Source organism: Clinocottus analis, unplaced genomic scaffold (genome assembly GCF_023055335.1).
Source record: "Clinocottus analis isolate CAN_PGR_092001 unplaced genomic scaffold, fCliAna1.0.p SCAF_2, whole genome shotgun sequence".
Lineage (NCBI taxonomy): Eukaryota > Metazoa > Chordata > Actinopteri > Perciformes > Cottidae > Clinocottus > Clinocottus analis.
The window spans coordinates 24,051,606-24,067,443 of NW_027175931.1; the positions used below are offsets into that span (position 1 = coordinate 24,051,606).

Sequence of the window (15,838 nt, forward strand, 5' to 3'; positions counted from 1 at the left end):
GCTCTTGTGAATGATTTAAGTGTATTTATGCTTCAATAATATCTGATTGGTTGGCGGTCTAGATCCGTTACAGATGAACATCAAAAATGACATTATCAGTGGTCGGATACCACAGTTTTATCTCACTTGGTTAAATACGGCGTAACACAAGTCCCTCCTTGTATAAAACCCTCCTTACTGTCTCACAGATAATCTATTAAACAAAAGACTTCATCCCACTTTATTCCCAGTTTATCTGTAATTGTTTCACAACTTAAAATAACACCACATCTTACAAACACACCCTTTCACTTCAACTTTTTGGTTTTGTTTTTGTCACATTTTGCCGTTATTCCTCCGGTGATGTTCCCAAAACCGATTGTTGGATGCTGCGGCACCGTCATTATGCTTTATTATGCACAGCTGCTCTCAGCTTTGACTGTAAATACCTTCTTGATACACACTGAACTTCAGAGCAAACGATTTACAAATGCATTTCAACCCAAAATAAATCATATTTTTTGCCGCTGCTCTCAGAATAAACTACTGATCTGAGTGTCGTTTAAGGACTGGTGTATTTCCTTCATGTGTTTTCAGCCCGTCTGGTCTCTGGAATAGAAGTTTCCCTCCTCCGGTCTTGTGACTGTCCTGAAATTAGATCCAATACGGTTTGTGTTATGTACTCAGGCTGCCACCAATTGTGAAAAAGTGTTGTGGTATTTCCCCTGTGTGTGTGTGTGTGTGTAGAAAACATGTCAATATCTGCCCTCTGCTGATAACTCAGTTCACAAATAAATCCCGGCTGTCCCTCGCCGTGTTACATCAAAGAAATGTCCACGTCTTAAAGGACACCTGATGCTGAAGTCCTGCTCTTTCTGAGCCGACGATAACATCGTTAACGTAATCGGATTAAAGCGAGAGGGTCAGTCAGAGCAGGACAACAACTATGCCAGCGTTCACAGCATTTGTTTTGGCTCTTTGATTGAAGAAGATTGAAGATCGTTCTGGACGGGACCGACCATCTCATCGCTCCTCTTCCTACCAGCAACAGTCCAGAAGTTTATCCTTCCTGTGCAAGAACAAAACGATTGTAAATCATTTCACTTTGCAGGAGAAAGTCTTTTGGAGTCTTGAATGTCATCGAGACTTTTCTTCTTTTTCTTGATACTTCTTTTGAGAAAGCTAAAGTTTTTGTTCAGGAACTGAAGATAAAAACAAGGTGTTACATTTAAGCTGTCTATCTTTTGCTCGATGATGTCACTGAGAAGCCCGCCTGCACATCAGATCTACTCACGACAACTTCATCCGGCTCCTGTTGGGCAGACTGCAGAGTGTGTGTGTGTGTGTGTGCGTGTGTGTGTGTGTGTGTGTGACAGCACCGACGAGCTCTGCTTTCTGGTTTCTTCTCAGATATTTTTGAACTCAGAGTTCATTGTGAGAGCAGTCAGGTTACAAGATCACTCAGTAGCTGAATGGCAGCTGCTTTGGGTCATATTATATTATATTATGGGAAATAATAAGATATGTAATAAAGTCTGCAGAAACTAATCTTTATTTTGTATTTAGCCTCCTGGAGATGTTTTGGGACTTTAGGCTTTAATGTATTTCCTATGAGATTAAATTAGCTTTTCCCAAGTCTTTTTCTGATGGATCTTCTTTGGGGCGTGGTCAACAGGGATGTAGACGTTTCTGCTTTTCAGTGGAAGAAACAGTTGTCAGAGAAAAGTGCGTTAAATCACCTCGCCTTCATAAAGTTTGGTAAAACCTGCAGTTTCTTTCCCTCCGTATGTCCTCCTCTGAATCCCGTTAAGACAACACCGAACACGCTTCCCAGCGACATGCAAAGTGAGACAGAACCTCACTCTTACTCTCCGACATGTGAATCGGGGCAGTCGTCCGGCATGCTGAGGCCTGCAGGTGTGCGGGTCGGATCTATAATAAGACCGGGCCGTGAGGCATTTCAAATCTTCATCTCGTCCTCCTCTACCATTCCTCCATTCCTCCTCTCCGCTCGGGGAGTGCCACCTCCACCACCTGCTGCCGTCCGTCCCACAGCGCTGCAGTTTAAAGCTGCTGTCAGGTGCTCAAGTCTAGAGCTGATAACGCTATTTTTACTTGAACTGAAATGTTCTGTTTTTCTCTGGACATTTAACTCAAGAAACTTTCCATTACTACTACAAGTGATGAGGAAAGATATTTCATTTCTGTGGATGCAAAGCGTTCAGACACATTGTCATCCATTACCGTGACTGTTGAGTTTACTCATTTGCACCTGTTGAGTCCACGCCTGTCACTCAGCACCAAAATAATAGCTGGAGCGCCTGCATCTCAACACGGCTCGTCTGTTTGACGAGTATGTGCTCGTCAAACAATGTGACCGCACATCTGAGCTTCAAACGAGAGGAATTATCTGCACCAGAATCAGATTTTCTTTGAGCACACAGACTATTCATTTGTACCATTTCTCATTTGTTTATGTTTTATTTTAAAGTGTGTTGTCGGTGGCGGGTCGAGCTCAGTGTCCAGACGTATTGTGCAGCGTTGTGTAACGGTTGTGGTTAAAGTTGGTACACGTGCTTCACGCGCAACGGTCGTGGATAACGTTACACAAAGTTGTCGTTAACGCGTGACTCACGGTGGTTGTAATGTCGTGGTTAACGTTGAAGTGTGTAAATAACGAAACACATGTGGTTAAAGTTGTAGAACGGTCTGAGCATTGAAGCGGTGGCAGTTCGGTCCAGACAACCGAACACAGATTTGTTTACATTGGACTTAGTTGCACGCTCACTGTGTGTCGTACAGACGCCTGAGTTTACTTATATTGTGTGTTTGTGATGTTTTTAGGCGTCAACCTGTTTTTTTAAAGTAGCCGCCTGGTACCAGATTGTTAGCATGCGTCCAGAGGAAGCTACAAAAATGAAAAATGGCGGACATGGCACCTGATAAGTAGGGAATCAAAGCGAGGCAAACTAAGCCGTGGAGTACTGGCGGCTTACTTTGAATGTTGGCTTTTCAGAGAGCTGGTGATCTACCAGGAGATCAGGGAGGTTTTGACATCTCCGTTCTCATCACTTCAGAGTGCATCGCTTCATGCGCGAAGGGTCCATCTCTCCAAAACATGTTCGATCCCACGAACGCGATCCCATGTCTCTCCGCTCCTGTGACTGATACACCGACGGCCGTGCAGAAGGAATGCGTGTTATGTGTTCTTGTGACCTGCTGGACACCAGATACCTCCGACACACCCTCGCGGGCACGACATCCACGCTGACAATCCACACGCCAACACACTCGGATGGGCTTTCTCCCCAACACACACACACACACAGCTGAGCTGAGGCAGTTCAAAAAAATAAAAAGGAGGGATCACAAGAAGGCAGGACTGAGAGGAATGGGATTGCTGAGGAACACGGTGACAAGAAGTCAAGTGATTCACTACAAGATATATATTCAAGCTCTCTACCAGCTGATGTGAATCAAACTGGTTGTTTTTCGGCGTTGCCGATTGGTGGATGGACATCAAGCTGGACCACCTTGAATGTCTGAGTGGACCTCAAAGCATTCATGGAATCTGGTTATGAATATTTTCCCGGTCTGGAACGCGTTACTGTATCTGGCTGCACCAATTAGAGAGCCCTAAATCAGCGTGGGGGCGTGGCTTGTACCCAGTGATGCACTGGGTTTAAAGACCGTTAGAAACTTGCACATATTAGCAGCAGCTTATCTGCGTATCTGTCTTTGTCTCTTTTAGTGAGAGTGTTTACTGTTTGTCTGCTGGCATCATTTTATTCAACGTGTAATTTAAGTCATGGTCACCTGGCTGCTGCTTGTTTGTTTGTTTTCAGCGGTTTCACTGGAAACCTCTTCGGGTTTCTCATCTCAAGACCCAATTAGAACCTGCATAATAAACCAATTCTACTCTTTCTGCTTCTTTTATCGTCACTATTTTATATAATACGTTCTGTTTCCTGGGAGCAACAGCCAAGTGGATTTTAACATGTAACAAGCACACAGACATACTTCTAATAATGCTCATCATAATCAAAAGGCTTCCTGTTTATAGTTCCATTTTTGATTGTTTTGACAATATCACAGATGTTTTGAGGCAGTTCAAGTAGTCATGTTTTTTTTATTTATACAGCTTTACATCACAACGGGGGCTTTCCAATCCGTACACATACCGACCCTCATTTGTCCTTTTAGACTCTTCGATGAGGAAGAACACACATGTTTGAACACTTTGGATGGTTTGGGCTCAGGTGGAAAGAATCTGAAGACCTTCTGTCCCAGAAGCTCCAGACTGACGAGCCATGTCACGACCATCTGAAGCTTCAAGTGCACATGCACGAGCCCGTCACGCGCCTCCTCAGGAACGCTTATGTACTGTCAGATGACACCGTCAGCGGCGCACGATGTCGCCCTGCGTTCACCGCAGTACAAAACCTATTGCATGTTGTATTTGTTTTATTTGTTTTAAAAGTAAAACACTCTATAAAACAAATACTGAGAGCCTCAAAAATGTGATGTGGAATCATAAGCGACACAAGGTCAGACTAAAGAAAGAAATGAGCAGACTTTCTGAAAGAAAAGAAAGCAACTATCACAGTGTGAAGTTGGAGTAACATGATTAAATATTGCTTTTTCCATGCCTCTTTTCTGTCTTCTTCTTTCAACCAATTTGAGTTATTGGACCAGTGTTAGTGTAATCACTTTTCAGTTCAATGTCTTTCCACCCTTATTTTTTGTCTCTCTATCTAATCACTCAGCAATTACAACAACAGAATAACCTGCATTGTTTCTGTTTCTTTTCTGTTTCAGACTCTGACAGGGACCAAGAGGACAGCCATGCTTTCAGCCAGACCAGAGATCAAGCCGTGAGTACACACAGCTGACCTTCTGCTGGTGCAAACGCACAACCCGACCACGCTACTGTCGTTCTTCTGCCACAACAATAAAGTCTCCATCAGTATTCACGCAGAAGGAGACGCTAAATGTTTTATGTCTGTGTTCTCGATCCCTTTTTAAAAGTGCCATCTGTCCGCCAGCCGGCAGCAACATGAATGTGGAGACATGTTTAACTCAGTGGAGCGACGCTTTTATGTGAATGTGGTTTGATGACTGAAATAAGGGACGACAGATGTTGCCGTTTGTTATTCTGCAGAATATTTGACTTTACCGTGTTATTACACTTATTATACTTAATGAAAAGAGTTGTGATTATTGTTTTATAGTAAGCTTAACTCAATATATAAGGTGCTAAATCATTCAAGAGCGTGCGTGTTTGTGGTTGTTGATATTGAATCCCAATGACTCTTTTTTTAAGCATTAAATGGAATAATTATGTTTCTCTTTCAAGGAGTTTAGCTCACAATCTTGGTTAAGAGTCAGAGGTCAAGGCGGCCTGACAACAGGTCAAGAGCTAACACAGGATGTTTTTACAAGATTAACCATGCGAGGGTTTAAAAAGCAGTGGAGGAAGGAGATGTGGGAGGCTGGGACATGGCGTGTTTCCTGCAGAGAGGAGGCAAGAGGTAAAGGGAGGGGGAACCAGCAGAGATACTGTGGAAAACACACAATAATAATGTCAGTAAAGCTTCTGAAGCATCAATACTATTATATAGGTGAAATCAAACAAAGGAGATACATAATTATCCCCCCACACTCTCAGTGAGAGAACTGGGTCCCAAATCATGAAGTGACCCAAAAGGATAAAAGACTTTTAAATGAAAGAAGACATGTTGTTGCTGCCTCTGTGCTCAGACTGAAGTTTCCTCTCCACATCCTCAGGTTTCAGTGGGTTGGTAGCAACACATGTTCAGCATACTGAGTGTCTCAGAGTACAACAGCTTGTATTTCCTTTTCTTCCAAGCTGCATGAGCCTCACGTGCACACCGTGACTTACACTCAATCCTGCAGCGCCTGGAGCTCCGCTTCTCTCAGGTTGAGTCGTGAATGTCAGCGGTGGCTGTGAAATAAATTCACGCCCCCGGTTCCCCGTGTGCTTTACATCCCCCCAGAAGCCACAGAGGAGGCACAGATGTTCTTGTTAGTTTAAAGAGTAAAACCCCACCGAAAAAACAACAAACATGCAACTGTGTGAATGTTTCAAAGTGACCTCACGCCATCTTCTGCAGGTGAAAGACAAGAGGCGGTCGCCCCCCTCCAACAGATCCCCCTCCGCCCAACAACGCAACCCTCACCACAGCGGCTCTGCAGACGAACAGGAGAGCCCCGAGAGAGTGGTGAGACACACACACACACACACACACACACACACCCTGCATGATTTAAAACACTACTATACACGCACACACAAGGGAACCCATTCACACATGCATGCATATGCAGGATTGTTGTTGGTGTGCCTATAAAGGTGTGAAGAAATATATCTCACAAAGAAAAAGCAATATAATGACATTTCAGGTCAAGTGGTGCTGAAGCTCTGCTCGAGTCTTGAAGGTAACTGGAATACTGATTTGGTTGCGCGTGCAACCAAGTAACCGATTGCCACCGTCTATCTTTCAATTCCCTATTTCTGTTTGATTTCTTTATCGAGAAAGTGCTTTGTGCTGCCTGAGAGACGAAGTGAATCAGTCTGATGCCATTTAGGATGAAAAACAGGCCTCCAGGAAGTCCCTGCCCCCAACCAAGAAGTAGTTCTTTCTACCCACCAGGGACCCTTTAGAAAACCTCTCACTGCAGCAGGGGTCAGACAGTCCGTCCAGCACAACCCGTCTCAGCCTGGTTCTGGTTCCCCCAGTCTTCCTTCACACCAGCGAGACTAGCAGCTCCCCCTGGGTTTCCCCGCTGAAGGAGTTTCTGCATGGACCTGCAGTCGGACTGACATCGTGACCCCAGCAGCCACAAGGCGGGCCCATTCAATCCGGACCACAATAGTCCCGGCCGGATCTGCTGAGGTCTTTACCCAGCACATAAACAACCTCTCATTTCTCCGAGCTCAGCACATGCCAGTCGCGGCCCTTTCATGGTGCAGCAGCGACCGCCAGCTGCTGGACACAAAGTCAACAACAAAAAGCATCTGAATGTGGCGGGTCTGAAACCAGCTGCAGATGCCGGTGTGACCCACTAAAAAGTAGCATGTTAGCACTTGTGAGGCAAAAATAAAAACGCCAGTGCAGCTAACAAACATGTTGAAACTACAGAATTGGAATCCTCTAAGATTGCCCAGTAATGTATATATTGAAGAAATAAGGGTCAAGTTCTAATAAGAGAGTCGAGGTAAAAGCAATACACCCAAAATAGTATCGTGATGATGACATTTAAACAATGTTTTTTACCCTAGTTTGGTTGTTTCTGTGTTGTTCTTTTGGCTCCTTGACGTCCACTCACACTGCACATCCTCTCACCTGTATGCGCGGTGTCTGTGTCGTCTGCAGGTGCAGAAGGAGAAGCTCCATGCAGAGCTGAAGCAGGTGTTGAGTCAGAAGAGAAGTCACCTGAGAGAGTCCACCTGCCAACTGGCCCAACCAGAGATGGACTCCGAGCCCACAGACGGACAGACAGTAAGCAGCCGTTTAATGAACACTATATATATTAACCGCCATCACTAATGGTAAAGTTGATGTCACTCCACTGGTTGATAAAGTTAACTTTTTCCTTTTATGGCTCGAGTTGTTTCCTCGGCTCAGTCACTGGAAAACTGGAAGTAATCCAAGAATAGACTGACCTTTCCTCCGTGACAGCTTAATAGATCAAATGGACTTAGAAGTAAAGTGTGAAGTGACAAATAACTTCACAGTAAATTCTGCACTCACTCACGCAAGCGAAACAAGATTTAAGACGCATTCAAAGTCCTCGTGCGTCTAATCTTTACGCAGAAAATAAAAAAAGTTAAATGCAAGACAGAAGAACATTCAGTTTGTTTTGATTGGTTGATATTTTTATGGACTCTTTTATATTCTTCCCTTGTAATTCGGACCAATAGTTTAAATATTCAGTGTCCCTGGTGGTTTGGATCAGGCACTCTCACTTTGTGACTTTATACTTCAAAATTACTTAAAATAGTACCACTGCTGAGATGTTGTGATCAAGTTGTCTAGTCACTAGTGTCCCAAGTTGATACAACCAAATAAATTGAATACTTAATACATTTGTCGCTCTGCAAAATGTATAAAATCAGGGCTTCATCTTCAAGTATAAATCTAAAGTATTACAACAACTACTACGGCAGTCTGGGATCAAATCAAAATGGAAATGAAATGCTTATCTTGGGTCGCATTTTGTGAAAAGTAGAGCTATTAAAAGTTGTATGTGTGTCTGTCAGTGTGTGGAGGAAGCCTCTCCATCCGTGGAAATCGTGGTGGAGACGGAGGCGGAGGCCGGAGCCAGTGGCTACAGCGTGACTGGTGGAGGACAGCGAGGGATTTTTGTGAAAGACGTCCTCAGAGACTCGCCTGCTGCCAAGCATCTCAGTCTGCAGGAAGGTACCTGTGGTCACAGCGGACTCATTTAAGCCCTACTTGTAGGAAACATACTTTTATTGAAGACTATAATAAAGATATGGAACGGGATGAAATAGATAATAACGATAACGTTCAACCTATGAGATCTCACCGAGGTGGCTTTAGCATAACGCCAAGTATCAGTGAGTCACGCATGTGCAAACGTAACCTGTTAATGGCGTAATGTAAGCATTTTCAATTACGTACAGGTATTTCGCAATGTATTTATTAATGATGCTAGTTTGTCTGAGTGTCCTTGGAGATCTGAGTGTCTGCTGAGTTGACAGCGGTGGTCCATAGATGGAGTTTATCACTTACTTGGGGATGCAAGTTGATTGTAATTTTTAGGAGGTTGGGTTGCACAAATATTTTAACAGTCATACCTTCCAGGAGCTTAAAGTATTGTCAAATAATGATAATAAAGGGTTAACTGTTGTGGAACCTTTCCAAAACAGCTCTCAAACAGAGCCAGCTGCCACAGCAAGTCATTGCAACTAACTCTCCAACACAGCTGCTGCAAAAAGCTGCAAGAACTAGTGAAAACTGTCTGTGGCACCGGCAGGTGTCAGAGGAAGTGCCTCTACGAGGTGCAGGTGCTAAAGCTAGAGGCAATTTGTACTGGCAATTGAGAGGTGCCACTACGAGTTGCCACAAAGTGCCTCCACGAGGTGCCGGTGCCACGGTTGCCCTCTCTTATTTTTGGCTACTACTCACCACTGGATGCAGGACACTACCAGTCCCTTACGCGTAAAGGATGCATCAGAACGAGTTTAAAATGTAGATCTTTGAACCCCAGTTCAATAAATTCCTCTGACAGGTCTTAACACTGGACCTAGAAACTTACGCTGCTCTCTGTGTGAAGGTGACCAGCTGCTGAGCGCCAAGGTCTACTTTGACAATGTGAAATATGAAGATGCTCTGAAGATCCTTCAGTGTGCGGAGCCGTACAAGGTCAGCTTCCAGCTGAGGAGGACCATCCCTGAAGCAGAGGTCTGCATGCGACCTCGAGTTCCTAGTGTGGAGGTCAAAGGTCCCAAAACCAAGATAGCCAAAATGGTAATGAAATATATTCTACATTTCTGTGTGGCATGTTTTTAAATAGAGTAGGATTTAAATACTTTTCCATGGTTATGATGCAGATTTTCAATAAAATTGTAACTTAACTTCTTCCACTGCTCGTGTCCAATCATGTCACCTCAAATAAGATTTAAAGTTCAAAAACACTTTCTATTACATTGATAAACCTACATGAAGCACCTCGGGGAATAGTACAACACTCAAAGTTGTCATTTGTTTGTGTTTCAGAGTGTAAAGGGCAGCAAGACCTTCAAGGTCAAGAAGAAGCGAGGTGGTCGTTTTGGTCTGAAGAGGCTGAAGGAGAAGCGCAAGGAGGAGCTGGTGATAGAGGGAACGCCCCCCCGGCTGGAGATGAGCGACGTAGACGTGGAGTTTTCTCTCCCCAAATTCAAACAGAGGAAGAGCACGGAGGTCGAAGCAGAAGGAAGAGAAGCCGCTGTGGGGAAGGCAAAGAGGATCAGGTTGGCCTTGCTTGTGTCCACTCTGTGCTTACTTTTCACGTAGAAATATTCACAATTACCTGCTCAGAAACACGTGAGCAGCGTGTGAAGAGGTATGTCGAGAACATTATGATGATGAAGAATAGTATAATGCAATATTAATACTTGAAAAGCTTTTTTCTCTTTTATAAATAATTATTTAGAAGGCATTTTAGATTGCCTTATCTTTGAAATAATGTTTCCTTCATCTCACCTCCTTTCTTTACATGGTCCTCTCAGGTTTCCCCATATGAAAACAAAAGTGGACACAGGAGAACTCGAGGGACAGGTGAATATCTCTCCACCTGAGATAACTGGAGCTCCAGTGAAAACCAAAGAAAAAGGACACAAGTTTGGAATTATGTTTCCTAAGACCAAACACACAAGGTCAAGCTCAGCGTTGGAAACTGGATCTGTAGAACTGAACCCACCCGGTGTGAACACCCAGCTGCCATCAGTGAAGTTCAATTTGTCTGGTGATGAAAACAGAAAGACAGAGAAGGGAGGGGTTAAGATTAATGCGCCTGATGTGGAGTTTGCACTCCCTTCAGGAAAAGCTGAGGCATCTTTGCCCACTGTGAAAGGAAAAGCAGAAATCAAGGCTCCCAAAATTAACGTCAGAGGAGGAGCTGATGCAGAAGTAGCTGTGGGAAAGGGGGATGTAGACGTAGGCCAAGGAGCCACAAAGTTAAGAATGCCAAAGTTGAAACTGCCAAAGGTTAGACTCTCACGTCATTCGGATGAGATAGATGGTGACATGAAGGTAAAAACCAAAGGAATGGATCTGCCTCACGCTGATATAATGCCTCCAAAAGTCACAATTAAAGGCGGTGGGGAAATGAATCTCCCCGGGGCAAATATCACCAAACCAAAGAAGAAAATCGATCCCTCAGTAACAGACGCATCTATTCAAATGCCTTCTGTAGATTTTTCGGGACCAAAAGTGACGGGAAAGTCTGACGTGGAAGTATCACTCCCAGAGTTTGAAGGAGCTGGGAAGACCGCAATCAAAATGCCTTCAGTTGACATCTCTGTACCCGATGTGGATTTGGAATTGGACACCAGATGCAGAATTCCTGATGAGGTGGAGGGCACTTTCAAAGGGCCCAAAATCTCTTTGCCAAATATCCGATCATCCAAAGTGGACATTGTAGGTCCAGAAGTTGGAGGGAAATTCAATCTACCTTCCGTAGATGTCTCTCTCCCAAAGGGGAAACCAGAAGGTGGGGATGTGGATATGGATTACTATGTTGGTGGAGATGGGAAATTCAAATTGCCGGAGTTTGATGTATGTCTCCCAAAGATTAAGTCACCGGAAGGAGAAGTTAATATGAAAGGAGAAGGCTTCAAGTTACCCAAAGTAGATCTGACGCTTCCCAAAGGCAAAGCAGGAACACCTGATTTTGAAGGAGGAAAATTTCAGTTACCATCTCTTGACATTTCCCTCCCTAAAAGTAAAACTGGTGAGATAGAGGTCGACATTGAAGGCCCTGAAGTGAAAGGTGGTCAATTTGAAACGCCCACACTCAACATTTCTCTGCCCAAAGGCAAAATGCAAGGAGACATTGAAGTAAAAGGGAATGCTGGGAAAGGAGGAAACTTCAACATGCCTACCTTTGATATTTCTCTACCAAAGCTGAAACAACCAGAGGGACACATGAACATCGAGACACCCAAGCTTGAGAGTGGGGGTAAGATTCAGATGCCATCTATTGATATATCAATGCCCAAAGGAAAGATGGAGGGTGACATAGAAATTGATGGTCCATCTATGAAAGGAGGGAAGTTAAAAATGCCCTCACTCAACACCAAACTCCCTGAAATGGGGACATCTGGGGTTAAAGTTGATTTACCAGAGATTAAAGGAGGTCAGATTGAGGTGGAATCAGTCGACATGTCTCTACCAAAAGTTAAATCCAAGAGTGACGTTGACTTTGATGGACAAGGTAGCAAGTTTAAAATGCCTTCATATAATATAACTCTTCCAAAAATGAAGTTGCCTGAGGGAGAGGTTGTTTTGGAGGGACCTGAAATCAAAGGTGGGAACATCAAGATGCCTAATGTCGATATCTCTGTTCCACAAGGAAACGTCGAAGGAGATTTGAACATTGATGGTAGTAAATTAAAAGGAAGCAAATTCAACATGCCGTCAGTTGACATCTCTCTTCCTGTTATGAAATCACCAGCAGGAGATGCAAAGATTAAAGGTCCTGGAGCCATAGAAGGAAAGTTCCAGATGCCTTCCTTAGATGTGTCACAGCCAAATATCAAATCACTAGGGGGTAACATCAATGTTGAAGCTGAACTGCCTACAATTGATATCTCTCTTCCGAAAGCAGAGAATACAATTAATATTGAGGCACCAACAGGAAAAGGAGGCAAGTTTAAGATGCCTACATTTGATGCATCGCTACCAAAGATGAAGATGCCTGAGGGAAATATTGGTCTTGAGCGACCCTCAATTGATATCTCTCTTCCAAAGGGCAAAGTAGAGGGTGACCTAGAAACTAAAAGTAAAGGAGGGCATTTTCATATGCCATCAATTGATTTTTCTCTCCCTAAAATGAAATCAAAGCGAAGTGACATCAACATCGAGGGACCAGAAATCAAAGGTGGGAAAATTCAAACGCCAACTATTGACATCTCAACGCCTCAGGGAACATTAGAGGGTGATATCAGTTTCGAAGGTGAAGGAAAAGGAGGGAAATTCAACCTGCCAGCTGTAGACATCTCCCTTCCTGCAGTAAAATTCCCTGAAGGGGATGTGAATATTCAAGGGCCAAAAGTTAAAGGTTTGAAATTTGAAATGCCAAAAATTGACCTCTCACTTCCGAAAGGAAAAGCACACGGAGACATGGATATTGAGATTCACCCTGGAAAAGATGGGAATATTCAAATCCCCTCATGTGATATTGGACTTCCAAAAGGAAGGGTCAAAGGTCCTGAATTTAAAGGAGGAAAAATCCAAATGCCAGACATTGACCTGTCACTCCCCAAAGGAAAGGCTGATGCTGACCTCAGTATTGAGGGTCCTGAAGTAAAAGGAGGAAAATTCAACATGCCCAAATTTGATGTTTCCCTTCCAAAAATGAACCTGCCAGAGGGCAATGTGGAAATGCCAACAGTTGATATTTCACTCCCACAAGGAAAAGTAAAGAGAGATATTGACATTGAGGGACATGTGGGCAAAGGAGGCAAGTTTCATATGCCCTCGGTTGATATCTCTCTTCCTAAAATAAAAGCCAAGGGAGTTGATGTTGATGGGCCTGAACTTAAAGGTGGCGTTTCATTCCCTGAAGGAAAAGTTGAGTGTGACCTTGATATTGAGGGGCCTGAGTTGCAGGGGGTTAAATATAAAATGCCAAAAGGTGATGTTTCATTGCCAGAAGTGAGTCTCCCATCGGGGAATGTCAAACTAAAAGGCCCAGACATTAAGGGAGGGAAGATTGAAATGCCAAACATTGATATTTCACTCCCGAAAGCAGCAGGGAAAATTGAAATTGAAGGGCATGCTGGCAAAGGAGGCAAGTTCCACATGCCCTCTGTTGATATCTCTCTTCCTAAAATGAAAGCTAAGGGTCCAGACATGAATATTGATGGTCAGGGTGTTAAAGGTGGAAAACTAAACATGCCATCCCTTGATGTTTCTCTGCCCACAGTAAAATCTCCGGATGTTGATATCAGCCTTGAGGGTCCTGATTTCAAAGGAGGAAAAGTCAACATCCCAACTGTTGACATTTCACTTCCAAAAGTAAAACTTGAGGGAGAAATGCATGTTGATGGCCCTGAAGTGAAGGGAGAGAAATTCAAAATGCCGAAATATGATGTCACTCTACCAAAATTGAGTCTCCCAAATGTTGACGCCAATGTGGAAGGACCAGATATGAAAGGAAAAATTGATATGCCAACGATGGAATTGTCCCTTCCAAAAGGAAAAGCAGATGTGGATATTGACATTGATGGTCACAGTGCTAAAGGAGGCAAGTTTCACATGCCCTCTGTTGATATCTCACTTCCTAAAATCAAAGCAAAGGGAGTTGATGTTGGTATTCAAGGACCTGAAGTAAAAGGAGACATTTTACTCCCTAAAATGAAGTCTCTAAAAGTAGATATCAGCCCTGAAGTTCCTGATGTTGAAGGAGGAAAGTTTAATTTGCCACCTGTTGACATTTCACTACAAAAAGGAAAAGTTGAAGGTGACCTTAATGTTGAGTGTCCTGAGGTAAAGGGGGGCAAATTTCAAATGCCCAAATTCGATGTGTCTTTACCAAACGTGAGTCAACCAGAGGGCGATGTCAAAATAAAAGGCTGGGACATCAGAGGAGGGAAGATTGAGATGCCAGACATTGACATGTCACTCCACAAAGAAAAAACAGGAGTAGACATTGACATTGAAGGGCATGCTGGAAAAGGAGGCAAGTTCCATATGCCCTCTGTTGATATCTCACTTCCTAAAATAAAAGCAAAGGCACTTGATGTGAACATCGAAGGTCCTGAACTAAAGGGAGGAAAAATCAACATGCCAGACATTGATCTGTCACTCCCTAAAGGAAAGACTGACCTGATTATTGAAGGTCCTGAGGTAAAAGGAGGCAAATTTAAAATGCCCAAATTGGATGTTTCACTTCCAAAGATGAACTTGCCAGAAGGCAATGTCAAAGTGGAAAAACCAGAGATAAAGGGTGGAGATGTTGCGATGCCAACTGTTGAAATGTCTCTTCCAGTGGGAAAAGTCAAGGGAGATATCAATATTGAAGGACCATCTGGAAAGGGAAAGTTTGAAGTGCCAAAAGTTGACCTGTCTGGTAAAAAAGGTGGTGGGCTCCAAATGCCGAGTTTGGACATTAATCTCCCGAAACTCGATCTTGACCTCAGCCTTCCCTCTGGGCTGAAAGACAGAAGTCTTAAAGTGGACACCAGTAGTCCTGAAGCATCAGGAGATTTGAAGATTTCTGGTCTAAAAAAAGACATTAATCCAGCAACATTAAAGGTTAAAGGTGCAGAAATCAAGACAGGTGATATAGATGGTCCAGATGCATCGCTCAAACTTCCTTCTGTTAAACTACCGATAGTTGACATCTCAGCTCCAACAGTGGATCTAGACTTTGGCCTCAGCAAACCAAAAGTTGACGATGTGAAAGTGGAGCTTCTTAAAGCAGAGGGAGGCAGGCCTTCTTCCGGGGGCAGCTTTGATATACCTGATGTCTCCCTTAAAGTGCCCAGTTTCTCTCTTCCCAGGTTTGGTGGAAAGTCCAAGAGTGGTGATTTGGGAATATCTGGCCCCAAGGGAGATGTTTCCCTCAGCCCACCACATGTGGAAGGAGAGATTAGGGCACCATCAGTGGAGTTTGATGGGGATGGGAAAGTTAAAATGAAAAAGACAAAAATCAAAATGCCTTCATTTGGTGTATCCAAAAAGCATGCAGATGTATCTGTGTCTTGTCCTGATGTAGATGTCAAAGTAAAAAAGGGAGAAATTGACATTTCTAATCCGGACATCCGTGTTGAGAATCGAGACCAAAAATCTAAATACAAAGTTAAATTCCCCAAGTTTAAAATATCATCACCAAAAGGTCAACTACCGGAGGGAGACGTTGATGCTAAACTGGAGGCCGAAGCAGAAGGAAAGGGTGGCTTCCATGCACCGGATGTCTCCATTAAACTACCAAAGTTCTCCATGCCAGGATTTGGCTCGAAAGAAAAAGATTTAGGTAAGCCAAGTGGTCACCTTGAGTCTAAGACCAAGGTTAAGATGCCCTCTATTGAGCTGTCACTACCAGCAGCTAAAACACCAGAGACTGAGGTTCTTCTCCCAAAAGCAGAGGTTGATGTGTCAGAGGC

General features: G+C 43.7%; 1 protein-coding gene across 1 annotated transcript in view; it reads left to right on the forward strand.

Moving 5' to 3' along the window:
• The window catches only part of prx (periaxin), a 36,462-nt gene that overhangs the window by 7,857 nt on the left and 12,767 nt on the right, over nt 1-15,838 (forward strand). The window contains exons 2-13 of the mRNA XM_068584394.1: nt 4,798-4,853; nt 6,114-6,221; nt 7,377-7,502; nt 8,264-8,423; nt 9,304-9,497; nt 9,747-9,979; nt 10,238-12,036; nt 12,127-12,423; nt 12,568-12,936; nt 12,997-13,247; nt 13,308-14,072; nt 14,166-14,780. Of these exons, the coding sequence (XP_068440495.1) occupies nt 4,798-4,853; nt 6,114-6,221; nt 7,377-7,502; nt 8,264-8,423; nt 9,304-9,497; nt 9,747-9,979; nt 10,238-12,036; nt 12,127-12,423; nt 12,568-12,936; nt 12,997-13,247; nt 13,308-14,072; nt 14,166-14,780 (4,973 nt within the window). The remainder of the gene's footprint in view (nt 1-4,797; nt 4,854-6,113; nt 6,222-7,376; nt 7,503-8,263; nt 8,424-9,303; nt 9,498-9,746; nt 9,980-10,237; nt 12,037-12,126; nt 12,424-12,567; nt 12,937-12,996; nt 13,248-13,307; nt 14,073-14,165; nt 14,781-15,838) is intronic.